Source organism: Eurosta solidaginis, chromosome X, assembly GCF_040869045.1.
Source record: "Eurosta solidaginis isolate ZX-2024a chromosome X, ASM4086904v1, whole genome shotgun sequence".
Classification (NCBI taxonomy): domain Eukaryota; kingdom Metazoa; phylum Arthropoda; class Insecta; order Diptera; family Tephritidae; genus Eurosta; species Eurosta solidaginis.
In genome coordinates, this window is record NC_090324.1 from 91,422,648 (window position 1) to 91,449,185 (window position 26,538).

Sequence of the window (26,538 nt, forward strand, 5' to 3'; positions counted from 1 at the left end):
TAGGAATATAATGCTCGATAAACTACAAAAAATTGGTATTAGGGAAAATGAGTTGCAGTGATTTTGAAGCTTCTTATCAAAGAACAGCCATCGAGTCAGTAGTCTCATCCGAGGCACAAGTGGACATAGACTTATCACAAGGGTCGATATTAGCACAAACCCTGTTCAACCTTTACATAAACGATATATCATCAGCACTGAAATATAGTAAAATCAGGTTGCTTGCAGATTATGCGCTACATGAAGTAAACGGACATTTCAAGCATGGTAACATATTTATTTTGGGCCAATTTTTGGTTACCATTGTAATTATTTGGAGTTTTTCGGCCGATAAAATAAAGACAAAACACAAGGTTTCTCTTTTCCTCCTACGCGTTTCGATGAAATTTTTTCATCTTCATCAGGGAGACTGTATATTTATCATAAAATATGACATAAATGGTCAATTACCAGTCTACTTATGTGAGAAACTTGTGTATGTGAATGAAATCCACTGTTATATAATCAGGGAAAATAATAATTTTAGATTACCTCTTCTCAAAACAGAAATGGACAAGCAAAATATATTTTACCAAGGCCTGAAATGTTTTAATGAACTTTACAATCATATTAAAAATTGTGAAAACTTAAACAACTTCAAAAAAAGTTTATTAGAATATTGCAAACCCTTCCAATAAGTTAAATATTTTGTATCTGTATTTCATGTTACTGATCCTTGAGCGTACATGGGCAATCCAAACAGACACAGATGAACTTTATGCATCAGGTAAAATATATCGCTCGAAATCAAATTGGGGAAGAGTTCCCGAAAACATCGCCTCAGACTTTTTTTAACTTGCATGGCCTGGCGTTCTGAGAAGTATCTCATTAAAATTGTACAAAGTTTAATGTTTCCGTGGTTTGAACAATCTGAATATATTGAACAACAGCGCACGTCCGACAACTCAGATTTAATTTTTCTCAGCGACATTGTGGCAAAGATATTGCACACAACAGTTGGAGTTTTCACGATAGTCACGTCTATTCCAACCAAAAATAATAAAACAATAATATATTATAATTAATTATGTTTATATAAAAGCTGGTGCAAGGAGGATTGGAAACACCTCCTTTCCAACCGTCCGATAAGAGTGGCTCATTCTACTGAGCTGCTAGCTTTTGTGTTGATCGGAATCAAATGCATTCCGACAGCATAAATAACAAAACTATGTAATCTTAGGTTTGGAAGAGGCGGGATTGGAAATACGTTCTTTCCAACCTCCCAATAAAAGTGAATTATAACTCTGAGATCCGAGTCATATGTGTTGATCGGAATCTATTGCATTCCGACAACATAAATAATTAAACTATGTAATCATAAGTCTTGGAGTAAGGCAGGATTGAGAACACGTTCTTTCCAACCTCCCAATAAGATGACTCCAAGACTCGCCCGTCGGGACCGCCAGACGGCCCAAAATTTTAGAAACCCTATTATTATTATAATGTACTTATAAATTGTAATAATCTAAGTTTTAGGCTTAAAACGCCGTAATAATAAATAATAATAATAATAGTCCATGATTCTGCACCATATAGCAGGCCGTGTACGATAAGCAGTGATGGATCCTCCAACCCAGTACCCCCTTTAAAACAAAGTAAAGATTAAAAGGAAAAGGCGATGGCGCCGAAAGCCGGGGAAGAGGAAATCGGTATAACGGATCATTCGGACGCAGATAGAAATTATAGTGAGCAGTCAGTGCGCTCGGTAAAGGAGTGGTCTACTAGCTCGAACAAAGAACTAACTTTAGATCGGGAACAACGAGAAAGGGAGCTAAAAAGACGCCTCTCAAAATCGAGCAGCACAGAACCAAACCTCAAAATCTGCTAAACGGACTAAAGAGGGAAATTTATGTATTGAAAACCACAAACAAAAATAAAAATTCTAATAAGCTAAAAGTAGATAACGATTAGACTCCAGCTTACTCGAGGATACTAACGCTGAGACTATAGTTTTCACCGAGAAGAAGATGAACGAAGTTGCGAAGCAGTACCTAACTGTGGCAAAACTCCGCTAGTAGCCTTCGAAAGAGCTGGATGGTACAGTGGCGTTAAACTGAGGACCTACACCAATAGCGCGACTTTAGAATGTGTTACGAGCCCCTTTAGCCTCTTCCTTAAGATGAGCTTGCCTAGCGTCGGTAAAAGTGGTGTGTGCACTGTCATTAATGTGGGAGCTTCAGCCTGGGGAGGGTTCGAAACACTGTTACCGAACCAAGCCATCATCTGTCAGCTTGAGGGCCTAACAAGAACATTAATTTGCACACTACGGAAAGCTAACGGAAAGCCTGAGTACCACCAATTATGCCTGGAAAACCCCATACCTAGCAGCGCGTATCTTATTTTAGCGGCTGCTCATAACCCATCCTGCCATGGCTTTAAAGCTGTTAATAAAGCCCCAAAAGACCAACCATGGAATCATGACCAACACAATTAAATTTACAATTTCATGTTTACAAATTTTTACGATTCAGCTCCTTATTCTCATAGGTTAAAGAAAATTTAAGATTAAGGACTTAATGTATGTGACAATCTAATTGTAAAATTATGTACAAAGATCTTAATTATATCCGTAACAACTAACCTTTATTTTTCTTGGGTATTGATCAGAAAAAAATTAACCTACCTCAACAATAGGTACATTATCTATTTTATGAGGTCAACGAACTTGCCGCTTACGAGAACTTGGAGTTTAAGTAGAAAGATTACGAAATCAAAAAAAAAATTATCCCTCTAATTCTCTTGGCTTTCAAAGAGATGATTCAAACTCCATAAGGGTGATATGTATCCATATGCATGTACGAAGTTATGTAAAGAAAAAGGATGCGATCAACAAAAAGAAAGCTTGCATCTATTTGCATATACGTACTAGAGATATGAGCCGCCGATAAATGCCGTCAAAATATCGGCGCGGCGGCGGCGTCCGGCGCGTTACTATATTTTCTACTCGTTTAAGACTGTTTAGGCCATTTATTGTTCATGTCGAAAATTTGTCGGATATTGTCGAAAATGCTATCAAGGGATGCGCATCACTGCCAGTTATAAGAAACTAATTGCGAAATTTAAGTCTTTCTAACTGTTCAAAATTTATTTAAAAAAAACAGGCGTTTTCGATATCAGCTTAACACCGCCTTTGCATCACCCAATTCACCAAGTTATTAAAACAAAACACCAAAAGAAAAGTTATATAATAAATATATGTATATGCTCACTTTGCATTTTTTTTTTCAAAAAATTAATCATGAACAATGAATTCAAATAAAATGACGTGGTCCTCAAATTGGTCAGCTACACTACCAACATCAATTGCCGGCAGTGTTAAATCTCCATACCAGCAAACAGATGAACAGCAAATGCCACCGCAACTGGGTCCAATGCCACGACAGCCTGGTCTAATGCCACCTCAACACCCTATGCGCCAGTCATTTGGTGGCCATGAGCAACAAGGTCCTCTAGGTATGCCGCCCTCATCTACTGGACCAGGTGGGGCAATGACACCACATCCAGTTATGCCAAGGTATATACCACAACAGCAACCGGGTTATGCAATGCCACGATAACAGCAGCAACAACCTCCCCAGGATGGCTATCTGCCAATGCTACAAAATCCGGGCTATCCACCACAACCTCAAAATCCAGGTTATCCTCTACAACAACCAGGTGCACCACGTGGTTACATGGGTCAAATGATGCCACCAACACAACCTGGACAGACGCCAATGCTCAGTCAACCACCCAAGCCGGGTCAACCCCCAATACCCGGACACGTCCGGACGTTCTGGTTATAATGTATGCTAATACAATCAATAATTTACAAATTTGCTGATGATTATTTTTGTGTTATTTTCTTTAGCAACCACCTGCAACTGTTACTGGTAAATATCAACAGCCGCAACAGTATGATCAAGCCCAACGCCGTTTAGATCCCGATCAGATGCCAAATCCGATAAGCGTTATCATTGAAAATCAAAATAGCGCTGGTGGTGCTTTTATTACTAATGAACAGGGTTTATTACCGCCGTTGGTGACCACAAAATATGTGGTAGAAAATTAGGGTAACTCCTCGCCACGTTACGTTAGGTATCGATAATCGAAATTAATGTTTTGTTTGGCAATTACATTGATCTTTCTTCTTTGCAGGCCGTCTTTGTTTTGCATACCTGCAACAGCTGATTTATTAAAAACAACAGCTTTGTCCATTACACTTACCGTCTCACCAATGGCACGCACGGTTGAGGGTGAATATGAGCCACCCATTATAAATGTTGGTGAATTGGGTGCAATTAGATGTAATCTTTGCAAGGCTCATATATACAATTTGTAGATGCTGGTCGTCGTTTCCAAAGTCTTGTGTGTAAAGTAACAACAGATGGTAAAAAAATCTGTAAATTTTGCTTGTGTTCATTGATCCATATTCTTTCTCAACAGTGCAACTGAATATTTCCAACATTTGGGCCACACCGGACAGCGTGTAGATAAATATGAATGTCCTGAACTTGTATTGGGTACGTATGAGTTTTTGTGTAAAAAATGTTTGGGTACCGATAGCTCTCAAGGTAAACCTAAACTCATATCCAACATCAATGCCTCGCAATCAATTGTGGACGCTATACGCACTACATTGGGTCCACGCAGTATGGACAAGCATATTGTTGATTCCAGTGGTAAGGCCACAATTTCAAATGATGGGGCAAGCAGTATGAAACTATTGCATATTGTGCATCCAGCCGTAAAACTCTAGTCGAAATCGCCAAATCTCAAGATGCTGAGGTAAGTTTTTTGTTATATTATAATGTGTAGAATAAAAATGTTTCTCTTATCAGATCAGCGGTGGCACCACTTCAGTAGTACTTTAAGCAGGTGAAATCCTAAAACAAGTTAAGCCATATGTTGAGGAAGGCGTGCATGCACATATCATCATTAAAGCTATACGTAAAGCATTACAATTATGCATGACCAAAATATGACATGGCTGTACATGTAGAGGCGCCAATCAAAGGAATAACAACGTGCTTTATTGGAAAAAGGCGCTGCCACAGCAATGTCCTCCAAACTTATTCATCAACAAAAAGATTTATTTTCTAAAATGGTTTTGGACGCTGTACTTTCCTTTAATGGACCCAAAGTCATACAAAAAATATAAAATCGCAAAATTAAATATAGAATTGGAATTGAAGGCTTTTATTCAGTCTATAAATTTCACTTTCAGACAATGTATGTATATACAAAGAAACATTAAAAACTAAAAATAAATATACATACAAACAGTGGCTCCGAAATCTATAATAGAAGCCACCTAAACCAAAGTTACAAAGAATTAATCAATCTTTGAAAAACGGACATCAAAATTTGCATATTTTTTGGCAGAGAGTCTAGCAAATTTTTGAGTACGCAGTTTTGTAGCCCATTCAATTTCAAAATAATAATGTAAATGCTAGAACGACTAAAAAGTTTATCTGAATTTTCAGAACTTTTTTGTAGAGGCTGTTCAACATTTTCTTCCATACAAAAGAAAATTTTTCTCATGCGTTGTATTGAAGATATTTCTCAACAGCCTCTACAAAAAAATTCTGAAAATTCAGATAAACTTTTTAGTCGTTCTAGCATTTACACCATTATTATGAAATTGATTGGGCTACAAAACTGCGTACTCAAAAATTTGCTAGACTCTCTGCCAAAAAAGGTGTAAATTTTGATGTCCGTTTTTCAAAGTTTGATTAATTCTTTGTAACTTTTGCAACTTTGTTTTAGGTGGCTTCTATTATAGATTTAGCTATATTTTGCAAATTAGAGTGCCTTTTTGTTATGCAAATTATACAGCCTTCCTGTGATGCATTTTAATCGAGATTTTGATACAATATAGAATATTTAATGGTCCATCTAATGACCTGATTAGATCAAAGTTTAAAAAATGGCACACTCACGCTTCTGGCAATCAAGTGACGATATATACAGTGTGCGCCAAAACTAAAGCACCGAAGTCTCTGTTACTTTTGGTTAAGTAAAATCTTAAATGCAAGTTCTTAATTCAATGGGGCGTATACTCTAAATTAGTTGCAACTTTTTTGACAGATAGCCCATTGGAAGTTTTGTCAAAAAGCTACAACTAACTTTAAGTACCCACTTAATTCTGACTATGGATATGCCCCAATATTTTGCTTTTATTTGTGAAGACCACATCGACGGCTGAGTGGAACATCACCGTATTTCAAAACATTTTTCGAAAATTCCCTTTCTCAGAAATTGTTTCACGAGCGCCTTAAATTAGAACTTGTTTCAAAAATGCCCTATTTCAAAACTTGGTTCAAGAACGTCCTATCTCAGAATGAGTTTCAGAAACGCCCTATCTCAGCTGCAAGTGTATTTAGTTTTCGTTCAAATATGACCTTTTGTAAACTCATTCTAAGATACGGCGTTTTGGAACTAAGTTATAAAATAGGGCGTTTTAGGAAAAAATTCTAAGTTAAGGCGTTCTTGAAACAATTTCTGAGAAAGGGAATTTTTTTTTTAAATGTTTTGAAACAAGGTGATCTTCCACTCAGCCGTCGATATACTAAACATTTATATATTATATTGAGTATATGTTCTTCCTTAATAAAAGAGACTTAACATCCTAGAACTTATAATTTGACTTTTGTTGAGCTATGTAATGTTCTGAAAGGAATTTCGGTGCTTTATTTATGTCGCACACTATATATCATAAATTTCACCAACAGACTTCAACATTTACTCTTGGAGAGCTCATTAATAATACAATACAATAAATAATAATAAAGGCATGCTTTCAATAAGCGCCTATAAACTTCCCCTTTTATCCATAAACAAATAAAATAGGTTTATTAAGCTCTTATAATTGGAAATTTGTTTGGAAATGTCATTTTAAAATGCTTTATAAACCTTCAATATTTTATATGAATAATGGGATTAAATAAATATACCCCCTTATACATAAAAAATCATGAGGGTTTATAAAGATTTTTAAAATAACATTTCCATACAAATTTCCAATTATAAGAGCTTAATAAACCTATTTTATTTTTTTTATGAATAAGGGGTATAATTTATAACAAACATAAAATAACATTTCTTTTTATCTAATAAGATATTGGGTAATATGAACAAAAGAGTTTGCTAATAGACTTCCATATTTGGACGCTTTAAGAGCTTATTAAATTCATTAAATATATACTTTCAATAAGGGCCTGTATTAGGCTGAGGCGATTTGGCAATTTATACCGTGCCGTCGAAATTATAGTTCATGTTCGTACGAACCAAAAATTTAATGTTGTTATAAAAAAAATTAAAAACTTAGAAGGAATCATTCGCAAATCTAAATCTTTTCCATTTTGAATTCAGAAAACGTCAACTGAATTTCAGAATAAGTAATTGGATTTCAGAATAGGCAATTGAAATTCAGAATGTGTGAAGTGGATTTCAAAAATAGACAATTCAATTTCGGAAGGCATCAATTGGATTTCAGATATCAAACAATTTATTACGCAAAGTTGGAAAATAATTTGTAAGTTCAAGGCATTTCCTAAATTCATTTAAATGTAAAATGGTTCGAAAGGTATTTTCTGAAATCCACTTGACGATTTCTGAAATCCAATTCACACATTCTGAATTCCAATTACCTATTCTGAAATCAAATTAACATATTCTGAAATCCAGATAACTATTCTTAATCCAAATGACAAATTTTGAAATTCAATTAACTATTCTGAAAGGTGTAGTTGACCGATCAATTATGTACCTATTAATTTGGCAATGAGTGTATGTTGTAGACCAATTTTTTGTTCGTACCAACATAAGGAATAATAATTTCGACGGCGCGGTCTAGCCTGCTTACTTAAATATAATTTATAACAATTTTTCATGAGGACGATATGTGATCACAGGTGGTGCACTGACGTACAGACCAATTTATTCTGTGGTCTGGCTGGATTTGTGTTCCACGATTTTCTGTAGAAGGATACTGTTTATGTGAAGACACATGTCATCTCCGACAGAACGTGGCAGCTTATTTAGCAGCCAGTCAAAAGTCGATAATGCCTGGGCGTATGGGGATTTCTTACGATCCTCCAAAAACTCCTCTTGCTTTTTTAAAATTCTATTGAAGCGCCCCCACTTCTCATCTGGACTTTGAGATAACGTATACGGTTTCGAACGCTTTGGATTCTGTAAATACAAAATGATAGGTCTATTTATATATTTTATTTATTTATTATTTATAGAACGTCATGCTGTTGCGCATATTGCCAGCCATCAACGCAGAATGTGATGCTGGTGCAAATGCGCAATACTGCTGTCGATATTACCATCTGAACCCATACTCACATAGTCGTATTGGGAATCGTTGTCACTAATTTGCGTGCTGTTCAAGTCCTCTGAGGGATCTAAGGGAGATTGGCTTGATTCCTCACTGAAATTCGATGAAGATGTAAATGTCCTGCAAGGGAGTACATGTACAATGTTAACATTTTTTGAAGTATACACACAGAATTCATGACAATGGATCAAACTTCAAAAACTTTTTTTTATCAAAACTTGAATTTTTTTATCCGAATTTCAAAAAGTTTTTCGAATATGCAGTTTTGTAATGTCCAAGTTAGAAGTTTCTCAGAAGTTTCCCCGAATTTTCAGAACTTTTTTTGTAGACAGTGTTGGTTATTTTCTTAAAAAAAATAAAAATATTTCGTTTTTTATTCGATATTCATTTCGTTGATATCAAAGTAAAAAAAAATTGATTTTTAGAGTTTGAGTATGTTTTTCAATACAAAAAACGCTCAAAAAATTACTAAAAAATTTTAAGTTTTTGATTTTGTTTCTGATGCCAGCATAACGAATTTAAAAAATTTTTTTTTGACTTCGTTGTCGAAAAAAAAATATTCGTTTATTTCGTTGTGCAGCCTTGTTTTCTTCCATACAACTCATGCACAAAAAGTGATTTTTCAATCAAAACATATGGAAAAAATACTCAACACTCTCGATAAAAAAAAATTCTGAAATTTCGGGGAAACTTATGAGGTACTTCTAACTTACACATCTATCTATATATATAAAAATCAAATAATGTAGGTATGTATGTAGGTATAGATCGAGTTGCGTCCTAAACGTATCGACCGATCACAACCAAATTTGCACAACCCACTAGAAACCTTCCAAGGATGGTCATAGGCTAAAAATAATATCGATATATAAAAGGGGCGTGGCACCTCCCATGCAAAATAAATATTTAGTACTACATAACTCTGAATATATTCATGCTAGAACATTGAAATTCAGTAAGGAGTTATATGAGGTCAATCCCCAACACAAACAAAATGTGGGGAGGGGGAGAAGGTCATCGGGAAGTTAGTTAAAAGTGGATTGCAAAATTACCTTCGTTTTTGTGAAACGTTTGGCAAGAATGCCATTTCCCCGGCAAACTCCCAATATAGCCGCATCCAACGCAGCGCCGCCGCTACTGCCACTCTTTTGCCGCTTGGATGCTCTGGCGTGGTAGCGATAGCTTTCCCGAAGGCTGGTCCACGCGTCTTTGCTTTCAATCAGTAATGTAAATAACACATACAATTAAATGTGATACTTTGCATTTGCTCACAATTGTTTAAACATGTCCAAAAATGTCGCGAGAGGTATATAAAGATACGTTTTGACTTCCGTACCAATAACACACTTGCAGTTTTCGGAACACGCAATACTTGTGCGTACACGAACCAAATGAAAATTACAGAAAATTTCCAACTTTGCTTGCAAATACCTATTTATAAAAGACAAAACGCGTCTTTTGACACTCCTCCATATATTTTTGGACGTGGTTTAACAGTTTTGAGCTAAAGTAAATAATTACCAATTAAAATACACAAATATGGTAATTGTTTACTTTAGTTCACAACTGCAAAAACCCGACCAAAAATATCGGGAGGGGTGTCAAAAGACGAGTTTTGATCCCAGGACCACGACTCCGAGAGCTGAAACTCAAAATTTTATTTCTGTCAAAGGTTATTTCCAAAAAACCGAAAAATGGCCCCGGAGCGCTCCGAAACCGGGGGTGGGATCCATAGTTTTCTTGCGCAGAACACCTTTCTGCATTGGCGGCCTTCGGCCACGCTTATAAAAAATTACCCTGGGTGGGTCCAACACCGGTTTGGAGACCAAAACTATATCCGCGCAACACACTTTTACCCACAGTTTTTCTTGTGGGTACTACAAAATCATCAAAATAACAACCATATGAAAATTTTCAATTTTGTTTGCAAATATCGGTAATAGTCTAGTTGAGGGGTCGACTGTTAATACGCTACGACGCGTCTTGACATCAGTATTAATAATCCGAAGGCGGAAAATAAAAATTTCAACTCGTTCAAAAGATATTAACGAAAAACCGAAAAAAGACTCGCGGGTACCTCGCAAACCGGGGGTGGGATCCATAGTATTTTTGCGCAGAACACCTTTCTGCGTTGGCGGCCTTCGGCCGCGCTTATAAAAAATAACCCTGGGCTACGCCATGCCAAGTCCGAGTGTGTGGTATAACCGTGGCTACCGTCACGGTGATGTACAATTTTTTTTGGGGGTACTAACACAACAACAACCACATGAAAATCGCCAACTTCAACTGCAAATATCTCCGGACAGAGACAACATTTTTCTTTTCCGCCTTCGGATTATTGTTCTCGAGATTAATACGCGTCTTTTGACACTTCTCTCGATATTTTTTGACGCGTATTAGCAGTCGATCCCTCAACTAGACTATTACCCAAATATCTCCGAAACGAAATAAAATTTTGAATTTCCGCCTTCGGATTCGTGATCCTGGGTGCAAAGCGCGTCTTTTTACTCCTCTCCTGATATTTTTGGACGAGTTTTAGCAGTTGTGAGCTAAAGTAAACAATTACCACAAATATACATACAAAAAGTTTTATTAACATACCTTCTTTCCCAAGGGAGCTACTTAAGTGGACCCAGGCCTGATCCACTGCATTTTTGTTGCAATGCAATGGATCAGAAGTATCCCATATCCTGGGCCACTCTTTCACTTCCCTTATCAGAGCCCGTTTCTCCTCCGCCGTGAAATTTTATACGCGCTTTTTGCGTTTTGGTGCTGCAGCAATATTTATTTCCATTTCTGAAATAAAATAATAATTATTTATTGCAGAAAAATTAAAAAACCATTTGCTTACCTAATTTTTCCAGTTGTTTACCTTTTTTTCTTCAAGAAATATATGGCACTTGACATATTTCTTGCGGAAACCGGTGTTGCCGTATGTAAATTTAATGGAAAAATAGTAGTAAAGTATCGTACTAAATTTCTTGTAAACTACGTACTACTTCAAGAAAATTTACCACAAGGAATTTTCTTGATCATTTCTTGAGCGTTTTTTATATGGAATTTTTACTTTCTTGTGATCTGCGTACCACGCTTAAAAATGTAATATATAAACCAATGTTCCTTCTATTACTCATTTTATCTATGGAGCTTCACATGCACTTTATAGAAACGTCCTTTTTATTTTTACGAACTTATTTCTCAATGAAAATAAATGAAACACATATTAATGTAAGCATTAATCATGTTTCTTACTTCTTAAATGGTCTTCTTAAATATTATAAATGTGTTAAAAGTAGCTGGACTAAAATAATATTGACAAATCTGATATGTCAAACTAATTTTATATCATAAAAATGATTTCTAAATTGCATGCATTTTATAAATATGCATTATATTTTAAATTTTCTCTTACTATTCGTTTTGTGCTGACTAAATTTTGCTTATGCATAAGTTTCTTTGGCTATATAAGATAACAATTCCAGGGGCCGTTTTCACCATCTTCGGTGAACGCTAACAAACACTTCATTTGAAAGAAATCGTTCAGTGATTCGTCACATAAGGGTTACTTTAAAATAACGGACGTTAAAAGTTCCCCTGTCACATGAGGAAAAATGAAATACAACTATTTTTATAACATGAAGATAGATAGAAAATTTATTGGGGATTGCACTCCGACCGTTGATCTATTGTACCCTCATCAGATTGCGTCGCGTTCCAGGAGGATATGTTCCACCGTCCCTCCTGATCGATCAGGAAGTCGACATGAATACAAAATTATGTTTTTATTTAGTTGAACGGCGATATAAATTCTTATATTTTTCAAGAAATCCAGGAAACTTCAAGAAGAACCCTAGGTTTTTAATTATTTGTGTTTTGCTTTGACGTTGGCCGTGCGTTGCTTATAGATTGAAGCAATTAAAGCGCGTGTGTTCAAAGTCAGATGTAGACGCAAGTGCCAAAACGACTCAAAAGTCACCTTAAGCTTAGTTGCTTCACGTGTTATTTATCATTATTAATTAAAAATGTTGGATCTCGTAAGAAGCTAAACTTAGGAAAGATACACACGAGACATAGCTTCGTAGACGCGTACAAAATATAGAATGCAGCTACGATTTTCTACGCCTCAAGATTTCTTATGCTGTACCTAATACGCGTATATGAAGATACGCCTTGTGTGCATCTTCCCTTAGATTATTTTCAAAGAAAAAATGCTTTGTTTTTAAACTTTGCTAATATTCACATACATGTCTACTACTATGGCTGTCGCTTCCATACTACAATTTCATTATTTAAAAAAAAAATTAGTTCTGAAAAATGCAACCTTGTCACATACGTCCTCAAACACGGCTGCTACACCATGTTTTCATTTAGGACCAAAATGCATCGAAAAAAAGACCACATCGCAAAAAAAAGGACCAAGTTTTAGGTGTTTTATTGGTATACAAACAATTGGGATGTTTCAATGGTTAATATAAAAAATTTTAATAAAGTAGAAACTTGGTTTTAATTCAAACTGCACAAACAAAAATAAAGTGCACCTTTAGGTATTATATGTTCACGTTTCTAGGATTAGTCTATGTCTTTCACCAGCCAAGCGTTGTGAACCTAGTTTTGCTTGATTGCAATGGAATAAAGTGCATAGCGCAGTTAGGTTTTATTAAAGAACGGTTAAAAAATTTGCGTTGTGGCAAACTCAGTAAATCGTAAATAAAACTAAGCAGTGGGGTTAATGCTTTTTTTTTAGATGTTTACTTTTTCCCTAACAGTTTAAACTTCATAATAGAGCCTAGATTCCGTAAGTGTGAGTTGGAACTCAGACTAAAAATCAAGCGTCTTAAAAGTTTCAACTGTGTAATAACTGAATACCGATCGAAATATCTAACCACTGAAACAAGTTTTTTTCTGATAAGTCCGTTGTTTCATCAAAAATTAATGACAATGTGTTTGCCCGAACATTCAACACTTCCCTTTTTAATGCCTTGCCTACATTATCTACCGGGTGAAATGTCATTTTTTTTTTTTTTATGAAATGTCATTGTTCTGCTACATTTTATAGATAGAGCAATTTTCGTGGTAAGAATTCCATTGAAGTGTAAATTGGTTAGGTATTTCAATTATTTTATACGACGTTTAATGATTAAGTTGAAACACGATTTTTCTATTCTTTAAATTTACCGGAAGTGCCGGCCACCATATTTATTTTCAAGGTTGCCCTCTATTTTCATATAGATAGTTTTACAATAGCCGTGTTTTTTTATACACGCGTATACGTTTACGTTTGCGCGTGAAAAAAAAATCGCCTATCTTCGCCTAGATAATGCTTAGGAGACCCATCTAGCGGCAGTGGTTAAATAACTAGCTACAGCCACAGGGTGTACCGAAAAGCGGAGACACAACCCTATGATGGTCATAGGGTATAACATATAGCTAAATCAGTTGCGACGAATTGTGGACACACATAGAATACATAGAATTAGTGTAGAGGGTAAACAAAAACACATATTTCAGTTATATCTGAGTATAATGCGTATTGAAATTTAGTAGTACACATTTTATGCGCAGCAATTTCAGAGGTGTATTTAAATTTGACGCTTAGCAGTTCATATAAAGTTTAAGCGTATAGACGTTCACGTGTAAAAAAAACACGGCTAATATTTACAATAGGGTTGCTTTACTTCTAATAACTTAAGCTACATGTACATAATGGGTTTACAAAAGTAATTGAAAATTATGTATGGGTAATAGATTTGCCGAAAATTTTATTAGCAGTATTTTGAATTTTTGTTTCAGTGAAAAAGAAATAAAAGTACCAAATCCGTGCCGAACAAGAACCAAAATTGAGAAAAAGGGACCAGCGGACCATATGGGGTTGAAAAGGGCCATTTTTTTTTCCAAATGAATAGGTGGCAACCGTGTTCTCAAGTGCAAGCTTTATACACATATAAATACTTCAACATTACGAAATACATTGTCGCGTTGTAAGCCAATGTATTTTTGCATAAAACCTTTTTGGCCACCACAATACCACAGATTAAGTGTAAAATTTCACAAAAATAATAAATTTTTTCGAAAAATTACACCGAATAACTGGAGTTATTGTTTACGAATTTAGAAACAATGAGAATGGCAAACACGAACGAGTATGAAATATAATGTCAAAACGTATATGAACGTGGTTGTATTTCAATGCACGAAAATGCTTTAAAAACGCATGAAATTGTTAAATTTAAGTTGGAAAAAATAATGTTAAAAACTTTAATATAATAAAAAGCTTCTTTTAATAACAACAAATTCGCCTTATGTATTCTATTTATACATCAATTGGTAAGGTTTATCTCACTTTAAAATTTAAACTAAATAATCAAAGTTTTTTTTTTGAAATTGAGTCGAGAACTGTGCGTGTGAATGTGCGAATTTCACCGAGCAGCTGTTAGTTGCGCTACTTGGTAAAATTTACAATGGTTTGCTTACTCCAACGCTGTCCCACTAAGCGAAGAACGCCTTCCTTGCTTTGTACGTAGCTGCTGGTATGCTGGTATACGTTCATGTGCTTAAAGATTATGATTAATTTTATCCCGCCAAATTTACATTAGTAGTTATGTGGGGTTATTTTTATGGCCACCATTGTATATATGGTTTGCGAAGGTCGCACAAAAGGGGTCAAATAATAACCGCCGCCGATAGGAGCGCCAGCAAAAAAAAGGATGTAAGAGAAGGGTGGGCAGTTGGAGCAAAATTTTGGTTTTTGATTTCTCAGATTTATTTCTCAAAAGAGCGATCAGGAAATTAATGAAATGAATGACGATTTACAACATTTTGTGGAACTATGTCAGTTTTAACAGCTGATCATATGTTTTTTTTTATGTTTTGTACATCGATTAACTATGTTGTTAAAATGCAATAATATAGTTACAATAAAATTGTTTTATTTTATTTTTATTTTATTTGGATTAAAGTCGACACAGACACAATGAGGTTGACTACTAAGATATAAATTAACATAAAATTAATGTTACAGTTAAACACAATTTAATGCAAATGTATATATTAAATTCAACCATACATATGAAAAAAAGCACGAAATATCAGGCCAGACGTGAGAATATTGAATTATGCAACGCGGAAAACGAACATTCAAAGCTGATGCAGTTATACAAGTTGTTGTAGTGCGAACACCAGTTACGCAGTGGATTATTTTTGGCAAAATTATGCTGGCAAATTGGTAAATGAAAAGGCACGAAGTGCCTGGACGTTCTACCAGGAACAGAAAAATTTAGTCGACTAACAAGATGAGAGGAGTCAATCTCGCCCATACTGAGCTTATGGATGAACATTACCCCGAGTAAAGTTCTTCGATTTTCTAAAGTTGGCAGATTAATAAGGAGAAGCCTATTTCTATATGGTGGCAAATGCAAACTTGAATCCCAATTAAGATCACGTAGTGCAAATATAATGAATTGCTTCTGTACCGACTCAATACGCTTTATAAAATTTTGATACCCTGGGCACCAGACACACGAACAATACTCTACGATTGGTCGTACAAACGATGTGTAGAGGGTCGTAGTCAGATACGGATCTTTAAACTCCTTAGCCCATCGCTTCACGAAACCAAGTATACCCGTTGCTTTGCTTACCATTGATGAAGTGTGCGTACTAAAAGTCAGTTTTGGATCAAAAAGACCGCCTAAATCACTTACAACAGATATACGCTCCAAAGGCGTGCTGTTTAACGTATACGATGTCAAACTTGGCTTCTCTCGATGAAATGTGATTATTTTGCACTTCGAGCAGTTTAAAACTAGTAAATTTGCAATGAACCAGCATTGAAATGAGTCCAAGTCTGCCTGAAGAAACTCCATGCGGGAAGAATCCGAAGGCAAGTATGAGTAAAGAAAGTTTAATATCATCCGCATACATAAGAGTTCAGGAATATATGAGAGTTTGCGGTAAGTCATTTATAAGCAAGGTAAAAAGTAACGGACCAAAATGACTACCCTGAGGCACACCGGACGTTACATCAAACAACCTTGAAAGACTGTTTTTAAATAAAACTTGTTGAGTCCGATTCGCGATATAGCTTTCGAGCCATAAAAGTAAATGCTTCGGAAACCCAAGTAAGCCAAGTTTGTAAACTAAAAGCTCATGACTTACATAGTCTTACGCTTTACTGAACTCGGTATAGATCACATCCGTTTGCCTATTGTTAAAAATCCATCCATTAAAAAAGAAGTAAACTCAAGCAAGTTGGTAGTGGTTGATCTACGCGGCACAAAACAATGCTGGCAGGGCGATAATATGGAGCTACACATGCGTTGAAGTTGACATGTAATTATTTGCTCAAATATTTTGGGAATTGCTGAAAGCTTACCTCTGTATAAATTTGCACTATGCACCTTTAAAAATAACAAGAGCGCACGGGATTAAATGAAATACAGATTTATTTATTTTCACCTTGAAAAACAAATATACTGAAAAACTTTGGAAAAGGGATTAAGTAAAAATACTTCTGACAAAGGCTGCGTTGAAGGCGTTCGTGCTGAGATCAGAGCAGACTTCTAAATGAACAGCCTTTGTGGAAAACAGACGAACACACACACGTAAGTTTCACATACGAAGCTCGGCGAAGGGGAAGTTTTTACCATAAATGGTCCAGCAAAGTCGACTCCTGTTGTATGGAAGGGTAGGGAATAAGTTGACCTCTCGGGTGGCAAGGCTGCCATTACCTGGGTTTTCATCTGCTGTTTGTAGAGGGTCCATGTTTTGCAGTGGAAGATGAGCTTTTTTACCTTTTGCTTCAAACGTAGTACTGTTGCAGTAGTACTGTTGCTGTTGCTGTACCATTCGGATCATAAGCCGTTTTTCGGCGTGCAGCAGGTTCGAAGTTAATATTTTTTGCTGACCTATTACTTTCTGAATTTTGACTTCTGAATCTGAATTTTTGTTTCCGGATTTTTGACTTCTGAATTTTGGCTTTCTGAAAAAGGGTTGTGACTAATGTTGTTTCCGAATTTTTGTTTTCTGAATTTATGACTGCTTTTGCAGTCAAATTTAGCTTAAGTAATGCGCTGAGTGCTTGTGTTAATCCTGGAGCATGGTTTGCGAATGGTCTAATTGCCTCAATTCTAGCCGACCACCTAGTGTCTGAAAGACTGTGAAGAGAGCTCGGTACATTTTTTTGAGGAAGTCCAATCGTTGTGGACTGCTGCTCAAAATAGTAAAACATTTTTGTACAACTCCGCAGAAAGTAATTGCAGCCGTACAACATTCTGCAGCATCAAAACCACATAAATTGAGACTGTGGGTTGCACAGTTGCGAGTAATCAGCATTCGAGTTTTTGTCGAGAATGTGACGTTGTGCTCTGTTGTCAGCTCCTTTCATATTGGCGCCGTTATCGTACCCTTGTGCACGACAATCTGTTAATGGGATTTCATGTTTACTTAGAGTATGGCAAATTAAATCAGCGATTTCCTGACCAGTTTTTTTGGTTACGATCCACGAAAGCCAAAAAACGTTCTTGAATTGTAAAATTTGTTGCTTTCGAATTGAAATGGAGGTAGCGCAAAAGGAACGCAGTCTGTTCAACGTGACTAGCATCAGTTGCAGTATCAACGATAATAGCAAAATACTTGGCTTTCTTGCGTTGATCTAATATAGTTTCCCTCACGTGTTTTGCACAAATTTCTATAAACTCGTTCTGAATGTCTGGGGAAAGATAGTGAACTTGTAAACGTTTGTGCTGCTGTTGTGAAATCCTAACTTTCTCCAAATGATCTCTAAGTATCGGATAATAATGGCTTATGAGTTCCAAGATGCCCAAAAAATTTCCATTGTTTCGTTCACCAAGACATATATTTTCGCCTCTGAAAGCTAGGCCTCTTTCACCCAAAAATAAAATAGTGTCCAAAATTCTATATAAAATTTCTTTCCACTTTTGAGTTTCAGTGATTAGCTGGTCATTGATAAGTGTATCAATTGTAGCCTCCGTTTGAACACATTTTAGGTCGATTTAAAGAATTGGTGCTTAACAGACGACATGGTAGGCAATAAAAAGCATTGCTATTGGCACTCCACACCAACCAGTCATGCTCCAGTTTCTCTCCATTTGGCAAGATTCTGTTTAACAACGAGGTAGGAAGTGCCTCGTCATGATGATCACATGGAAAAATAACAGGACACTTTTGACGACCTCGACGAATTATTTCGTTCACTTCTTCAGATCGCAAAAACTCATTATTCACGGTACCGATGTCGAAGTAGTTTAAATAATCTGGACTTTGATACAGAGTTGGTGGTATTGTTGGAAGAATTTTTGATGATGAACCTTCATCAGTGTCACCACGAAACTTTACGATTTCGGATTCATGTAAACCTACATTTTTGTTTGATGTTTTTATTGTCTCCTCACTGTTCGAAGGCCCAGGCAAAAAATCATTATCAATAGTCGAATGTGATGCGGAGCCTGAATGGTTTTGAGGCAGCTGCCATATGAAATATTCTTAAATTAAAATTTTTTTTTTTCAAATTATTTTTCACACTTCACTATAATATTAAAACGAAATGCAGATGTTCGTTGTCGCACAGAGAACAACTAAAGACTCTCCTGAATTAAAAAAAAATGTCTTAGTACCTCTAAATCGCGGGCCCCCTCAGAAACCCCGTAGCATCTGATAATCCATGCAGCTGGATAAGTTTATCGGGGGAATACTGTACCCACCTCGCGATTTTAATTTCTCTGATTTGAGGTAAATTTTCTTAAATTGAAGTCCATTTTTGGAGAGCTGCGGGCTTCACGTCTTCGTCCCAATCTGTTCCTTCCATCCAGAGTTGTTGCAGCAACATTTTTGGAAGAATCGTTATTGGCGATAGTCATCCTGCGGAGTCAAACAGAGTAGCAACTGCTGATAAAATCTACATTTTCGTAGCCGTGTTTGCTGCTGATGGAGGGTCATACACATAGGTGAATGTGTCGGTCAGCGCGTTCCACTGAATTCCAAGGGTTTTTGTGGAACTTGAATCGTGGAATGTAAAAAAATCGACGTCTAGCAAATCAGGGTGGGGAACGGGTTTTAAAATTTTAAGGTGATTTGCATCTTTCTCAATGGAAACCGTGCCGATTTTAAGGCTTCGATAACTTGAGTCATGGAGGTCAAAGTGGACTGTATATTACGACCACCTGAAAAAATATCGTCAACATACGTTTCATTCAATAAAATATTTTTTGCGAGCGGATATTCGTCTTGACGTCGAAGGGAAGGCGACCACCTCGAAAACGGTTGAGCAGGAGGGAAAGGGCGGGCCGAGTAAGTCCGCGAAGTCGGAGGATGAGGAGAGTATTCTCCCGAAATCCGACGAAGACGCGGACTTACCCAGTCTGCCGGAATCCGGGCTATCCGGGGTATGTCACCTTAGTTGGGACAAATCCGATGTTGCGGGGGTGCCGGTTTCGCTGCTGAGTCCGTGGTGACTACTGTCGCTGGCTCCTCAACCGACGGTAAAGCAGCCAATAGCGTGCCAGAGACTGCTGCTGAAGGTGAGGATACAATCGACGGTAGTATAACTGCGGGCAAGGACGCAAACGAGCCCAGTAAGATAGCGGAGGGGAAATTGGTTTCTGGGGGAGTATCTGTTGAGGCATCCGGGGAAAAGGGCACATGCAGTGGTGCCATGTGTAGCCCCCTGCCAGTACCGAGCCTTCCGGTGGTCAGTCCGCTGGGGGTAAAGCTACTGGTGGAGGATCTGCTGCATATGGCACCGGTACCGGCCCTTCTAGGGCTACCTCTGGAGTGGATAACTCCTGGGTTGTCGCCCTAAAGAAGGTCACCGCTAGTTTTAGTAGAGTGGTCTTTGGCGACAGTGGCGCAGATCTCAAGTCTGCGGAGAGGCTGATAGAGGTTTCCTCAGAGTATGAGGGCCTCCAAGTGACGGTTATTGCGAGAATGCCCGACTTCGCGGACAAATTGAGGCGATGACACTTCGGGGCGTCATGTTGGGGGGTGCGTCCCCACGCGGCGGTGGACCTGTCACCGCGGATAGTTCGACGATGCCGCCCCCGGGCACGATGGTTCCGGCTGCCATTATACCTGCGCTTTCTGTTCCAAAGCCGCTTCATACCTAGTCGGCGGTCGTCAAGGGCGGCAAACCCGGGGTATCCACAAAAGAGGTAGTTGAGAAGATCAACAAGGAGGTTGGGCCGACACATGGTGTACGAGTGCACCAAGTGAAACCTGTGCGGTCTGGTGGAGTAGTCATTCGTCTACCCTCCAAGGAGGAGCGGGACAAAGTCCTCGCGAGCAAAAAGTTTTCGGAGGTGGGGTTGGAATTATGTGAGAACCGGAAGCTAGGCACCAGGGTGGTCATTTGGGGGGTTTACGCACAAATCACCCCTGACGAGTTTATGGCGGAGGTTTATCGCCTAAACCTCACGAAGGTCGACCCTGAGTGTCAGAAGTCAGAGGTTAGGCTGATCAGCCGACCTTGGAAGACGGTCGTCGATGGAGCAACGGTGAACGTCACCCTGGAGGGACCGGACAAGTTAATGTCCCCCCTCTTGGATGCGGGTAGTTGCTACGTTAAATGGTTCTCCTTCCCGGTTCGGCCAGAGAACCAAACCTACAGCTGTTTCCGTTGCCTGAGCTTTGATCACCAGGTGAGGGACTGTGGGTTGAAGACTTCCGTCTGTCGGAGGTGCGGGCAAGAAGGGCATATTGAGGCAAAGTGCCCTAATGGGGTGCATTGCCGAAATTGCGCATTTAGGGGCAGACCCGCCGCACATCTTATGATGTCGGCGGAATGCCCGATATATGCTGCCGTTGTTGCACGTGCACTCGCCAGACATTAATGGGTTTAGTTCTTCAACTCAACAGTCAGGGAGCGTACTCCGTTGTGTGTGAATTGGGGGCGCGTATGGCTGATGAGAGTTGCAGTATTGCCCTGCTTCAGGAACCCTACACCACCAACGGTGTGGTGAGAGGTCTCCCTGGAGGGTTTAGGTTCTTTTGTGACCTTCGGGGCAATGCTGCAGTTGTGGTGAATGAGCTTACTTATGAATGCTTGTTGTTGAATGCGTCTGAATGGGGAATATGCGTGAGCATTGAGGGCTCTTTTGGTAGAGCCATCTTTGCAAGCGTATATTGTAAGTTTGGTGAACCCATGGAACCCTATATCCAATACCTACTTGGTAGTGAGTAGCACCATCATGGCATAGCAAAATATCCAGAACTTCTCCTGGATATGCTAGTCATGCACGGGGAGAGGCGTTGGGCGAATGGGTACTCACTTCTCGCGTTCATGCTGTGAACGAACCGAGTGAGTGGTACACGTTCGATGGGCCCGTGGGTAAGAGTGACATTGATGTTACTCTCATGAATGAGCCAGCAGCGAGAGCATTCAGTTGCGGATGGAGAGTAAGGGGGGGGGGGGGGGGGGGGGGTGAGGGGATAAGCGACCATAATTTGATTCAAATTGCGATCGCCCCCGAACCACCCGGATGTGCTTGGTACGCCCTCTGTAATGGGGTGGCGTACTGCCGGGGCAAATTGGACTCTGTACGGGTTATACGTCGAGCAGGAGGTGACTGCTACACCCCTCGATGTATTTGCAGAGCTCCCAGTAGATCAGCAGATTGCCCTCCTAAATGCTTGTATCTGGTGGGTCAATGACAGCATGTTTGAGAGGTGGAAGAGGCAACGATTTCATCGTGTCAGATGGTGGACGCATGATCTAATTCAGAAGAAGAGATCTGTCAGGCGCCTGAGACGTCAGTTTCAACGCGCTCGGCAGATTGATTCCGATGGCGTGTCCTGGCTCAGGAGTCAACTAAGTATGGAAATGCACGAATACAAGAGGATGATTGTAGAGACAAAAGAAGAAGATTGGCGCAACTTCGTGTCTGAAAACTCGGACTATCCCTGGGGACAGGTCTACAAGATCTGTAGGGGTCGCCGCCAGACAGAAGTTAATTCCCTCCGTGTAGGCGAAAGAACAATATCAACATGGAGGGAATGTTCGGAGCTGCTTATCGAAGGGTTCTTTCCTAGGGCGGAGGTTCAGGTACCTCCCCTTGCACAGGATGTACCTGTACCTCCACTAGAAGTTGAAGAGCTGGAATATGCATTTGGCCTGGTTAGGTCCAAACGGTCTCCGGGTTTGGATGGGATAAACGGAGAAATGTGCAAGTGTTTGTGGAAGTTTATTCCGGAATACTTGGGGGCCGTTTATGATAAATGCATATGGGAGGGTTACTTCCCACATGAGTGGAAATTTGGTAGGGTTGTCGTTCTCTTGAAGTCGCCTGACAAAATAAGGTCTGATCCTCGGTTATACCGAGATATCAGCCTTCTTCCAGTGCTCGGCAAAGTGCTGGAGAGGGTTATGGTTGAGCGTATTCAAGAGCTAGTTGGGTGTAACCAGTCGGATAGATAGTTTGGGTTCAGAAAGGACGCAGCATTGAAGACGCCTGGATGCATGTCCAAGATTGTGTTGAGAGAAGCTCCAATAAATATGTCCTTGACATATTTATTGACTTCAGGGGGGCGTTTGACTTCCTGCGCTGGGACAGGGTTATCGAGCAGTTAGTGGAGCTCGGCTGCCCAGAAATACCTTTTTGGAGGAGCTATTTCTCGGACAGACGAGCTACTATCGTTGGTGCCTGTGAAAGTGTAGAAAGGGAGGTGGCTCGAGGTTGTCCGCAGGGATCCATCTGTGGTCCATATATATGGAACATGATGATGGACTCCTTGTTAAGGCAACTCGAGCATCTTTGCAAACTTTGCGCCTATGCGGATGACCTCCTCTTATTAGTAGAGGGGGATTCTCGCGCCAGCGTTGAGCGTACCAGCGAGTCCCTATGCCAAATAGTGGCTGGCTGGCGCGCCCATGTTGACGTAGAGATTTCGGTGGACAAAACTGTGATGATGCTGCTTAAGGGCAGATTGTCACAGAATCGGCCACCGGTTGTCCGCATCGGCGGGTTCAGCATCAGATATGCGACGAAAGTCAAATACCTGGGGCTGACAATGGTAGAGCGAATGAACTTCCTACCACAATTGGATGCTGTCAGGGATAGGATGACGACGTATCATTCGGACTGACTGAGGCCTGAGCCGCCGTGCCGTTTGTACAATATATCGTGGTCTATTCGTGGCTTGTGCTACTTTTGGCGCCGCCATATGGTACCGAACAGTCATGACTGCTCACGGTCTGAGGCGAGTGCTGAGCATACAGAGGTGCATGATGCTCCCATGCTTGCCCTTGTGTCTTACCGTTTCCACGGACGCGATGCAGGTGCTTCTTGGTTCACCCCCTCTCGACCTGATAGTTGTACAGCTTGCTGTTTCTTTCAGGCTGAGAAGGAGGACAAGTTTGCCGCTGTTGGAGGATGAATGGGCCTCCGACGATAATGTGGAGAGTGGAGCGTTAGCAAATAGGCGTCGGTTAGAGGAGGTGGTCAGGGGGAAGTGGCAGGAGCGTTGGGACAATAGTCCCAACGGCAGGGTAACGTACGAGTACATCCGGGACGTTTCATTTGTGGCGGAAAGTCCAGACTTCAGATTTAATCTGAGTCTGGGCTTTCTGCTTACGGGTCATGGTCCTCTTAATGCATTCTTGCATAAGAGGAGCTTGAGCGAAACGGAGGGGTGTGTATGTGGTGCGTTGAGGGAGGACTGGGTGCATGTGTTGTGTGAGTGTCCGGAGTACTCGGACATAAGGGATATGGGTAGTTGGGGAATTAGTTTTGAAGAGGGAAGGGTTGATGTAAGTGGAGCGCTCTCTACTAGTCGGACTAGTGATTTGCTCAATAGGTATGCTTTGGAGGTGTTTAAACGGAGGAGACGTGGTGGTGATCGTGGTGGTTGATTTGTGTGTGTGTCCGTGGATGTGGGTGGGGGGGGGGGGGGGGGGAGGGTTCTAACCCCACCTCACACTAGGCGGCCGGTCCGGAGTAGGTGGATACTCAACCGGAAGTGGCTTCGGCTGCGAAAGTCATACCAAGACTTTAAAGTGGTACCACGAGAAACAGATGGCCCGCGGAGCTCGCTCCGTTTCTGTTCATTGAGGTAGGCCCCTTTGGGAGCATCGTGGTGGCTGTGGTTGATATCCGAATACGGTAAGAGTTGGTCAGCTCGAATGTGGAGTTGAATTGCAACCGGGTGCCATGACCCATAGAATGGAAGAGGTGTTATATAGGCCATCAACCCCACCAAGGTGATGATGTGTCCACTCACATTATCTATTGGTACCAAGGTAAGCGAGCCTTGGGGGCTGGGTAGACCTGCTTTGACCCGCGTACTTAGTGCATACGTGAGGTTAGGTCTTCGAAGACAGGTACTCACGATAAACCTACACTCGCTGTCCTCAAAGAGGACAATTTATCCCCCAACGAATAGAGGTTAGGTAGAGTCGTCAACGTACACCCCGGCGAAGATAACCGAGTTCGCGTAGTTGACCTGACAACCGAGAAGGGTCAAGTCCGACGACCTTTGGTCAAACTGATCCTTCTTCCAACGGAGGAGATAGATTGCGAAAGGACGTCCCTCTACCGCCCCCTTTCCACCTTCCGATAGAACCCCACCCCCTCCGACCCTCTTCCTTGACTCTCAAGCGGAAAACGGAAGACTGCCGTCGAGGGGAAGGGATGACCAAAAAACCCAGATCTCGTTCAGCCGAAACGAGGCCAACCAACAACCCTACCACAGATCCGTTATCTGCCGTTCTCTGCATTCGGCCCAACCTATTTTTTAATTAAAACAAAAAAAAAAAACATCCCACAATTCACCCGCTCACCCCGAGCGAGGACACCAAATCATACCCAACTCACTCGCTCACCCCGAGCGAGGACACCAGAAACCTACCGCAGACCCACGGTCTGCCACCGAACATACGCACTCGGCCAAAGGCACAAGGCCAAAGTTTATCTAAGTCTCAAATCTCAAAAGGAACATTTTTTCCATACGATGATACGAACATTTTTTGAAATCAAATACAACCCTTTCTAATATGCACGAATGTCGGTATTCAGTATTATCTTTTTATAATACAATGAAGAAAGACGTTGCCTCTCGCAGAATCGTGGTAACGGAGTGGTGGAAAAGCTGCGGGTTCGACGACCACGCGTAAAAACGCCCAATAAGCGAACGCGTAATGTCGGCGGAAGCCAATTTCCACGCCATGGCGAGGTGATAGTGACCATGTCTGTAGAACAAAGTAGTGGGATAGCTTTAAAAACAACCGAATGTGTCACAGCATCGCATACAAGACAAGTTTCAAGAACTTCCACAATGTTCAGCCCTCTAGGCCTATCGATTGGAGCTATGTGCGAGAGCACCACCGAAAACAAGGAAGTGGTAAAGGGTTGTTTAAACAATGATACGGTGGTTGCCCTAGATTGGAATGAAGAAAACGCAACGAACTTATTCACATTCGAGTATCGTGAAAACTTACACCTTTTAGAGGATCAACAAATCCAAAAGCTACGTGAATTTAATATTTAAAATGTAAATCAATTATTAAACACACACGAAAACATGGCTTCTGATACGACATCCAATTTAAAAGGAGCCCTTGTATAGAGTCCCTGGCGCCCATAATAACAGCCAATCTAATATCGAAAATATCTGCTTTGAATGTGATTTCACAAAGTCCACAAAGCTTTGACGTTGAAAAAGCGTCCACTGATGGAAATCAGTTGTCCCTTGTAGATGCGACAACATCAAAAACTGCTTCATCTTTAACAAGAGGAGCTTATTAATTCACCCACAATCTGTTTTCATTGTGCATGAAGATGTTGTAAAAGGTAGCGTTTTTACTAAATAGCACTATCATTAAAAAGCGACCACAAAGGCGCCCTACTAACAATGCTATACTTCTAGACGTTTTCGATTCTAATATAATAGCATTTTCTCCGGAACAGTTTTTTGGAACATCAAATTTAGCCACAATCAATGCTTTACCACTATCGGACATTGACAGAACACAGACATTACCAAAAGGATACATGGACTGTAAGGCAGTGGCGCAAACTATAAGTAAGCAACTGAATCCATTTTCAGCGACACCAACTCAAACCAAATTTCCATCAACGAGGTTCTAGACACAGTGAACCCAAAGTCTGCGGTTTTAGAAAATAATTCTGCAAATGCAACGAAAACACACGAACCGACCAGGGCTGTTT

General features: G+C 39.8%; 1 protein-coding gene and 1 long non-coding RNA gene across 2 annotated transcripts; one reads left to right on the forward strand and one right to left on the reverse strand.

The window, feature by feature from the left end:
• The first annotated feature begins 4,198 nt into the window (after positions 1-4,198).
• Positions 4,199-5,331, forward strand: LOC137234287 (uncharacterized). Its single transcript, XR_010947766.1, has 3 exons — positions 4,199-4,408; positions 4,465-4,806; positions 4,860-5,331. It is a non-coding gene; the product is annotated as an uncharacterized lncRNA (long non-coding RNA).
• A 2,256-nt stretch (positions 5,332-7,587) lies between these two features.
• Positions 7,588-17,209, reverse strand: LOC137235053 (uncharacterized). Its single transcript, XM_067758280.1, has 4 exons — positions 17,092-17,209; positions 9,418-9,577; positions 8,374-8,485; positions 7,588-8,214 (listed from the first exon to the last, which is right to left on the reverse strand). The coding sequence occupies exons 1-4, from the start codon at positions 17,207-17,209 to the stop codon at positions 7,960-7,962; spliced, it is 645 nt and encodes a 214-aa protein (XP_067614381.1). The 3' UTR covers positions 7,588-7,959.
• Between the last annotated feature and the right edge of the window lie 9,329 nt (positions 17,210-26,538).

What these genes read in the sequence shown, in the direction of transcription:
- LOC137235053 (XM_067758280.1), bottom strand. Translation starts at nt 17,209, where the DNA reads ATGGTACAGCAACAGCAACAGTACTACTGCAACAGTACTACGTTTGAA. An exon ending in AACGTTTCACAAAAACGAAG is followed by an intron (nt 8,486 to 9,417) that starts GTAATTTTGCAA and finishes ACTCCCTTGCAG; the next exon opens with GACATTTACATCTTCATCGA. An exon ending in ACGATTCCCAATACGACTAT is followed by an intron (nt 8,215 to 8,373) that starts GTGAGTATGGGT and finishes TTGTATTTACAG; the next exon opens with AATCCAAAGCGTTCGAAACC.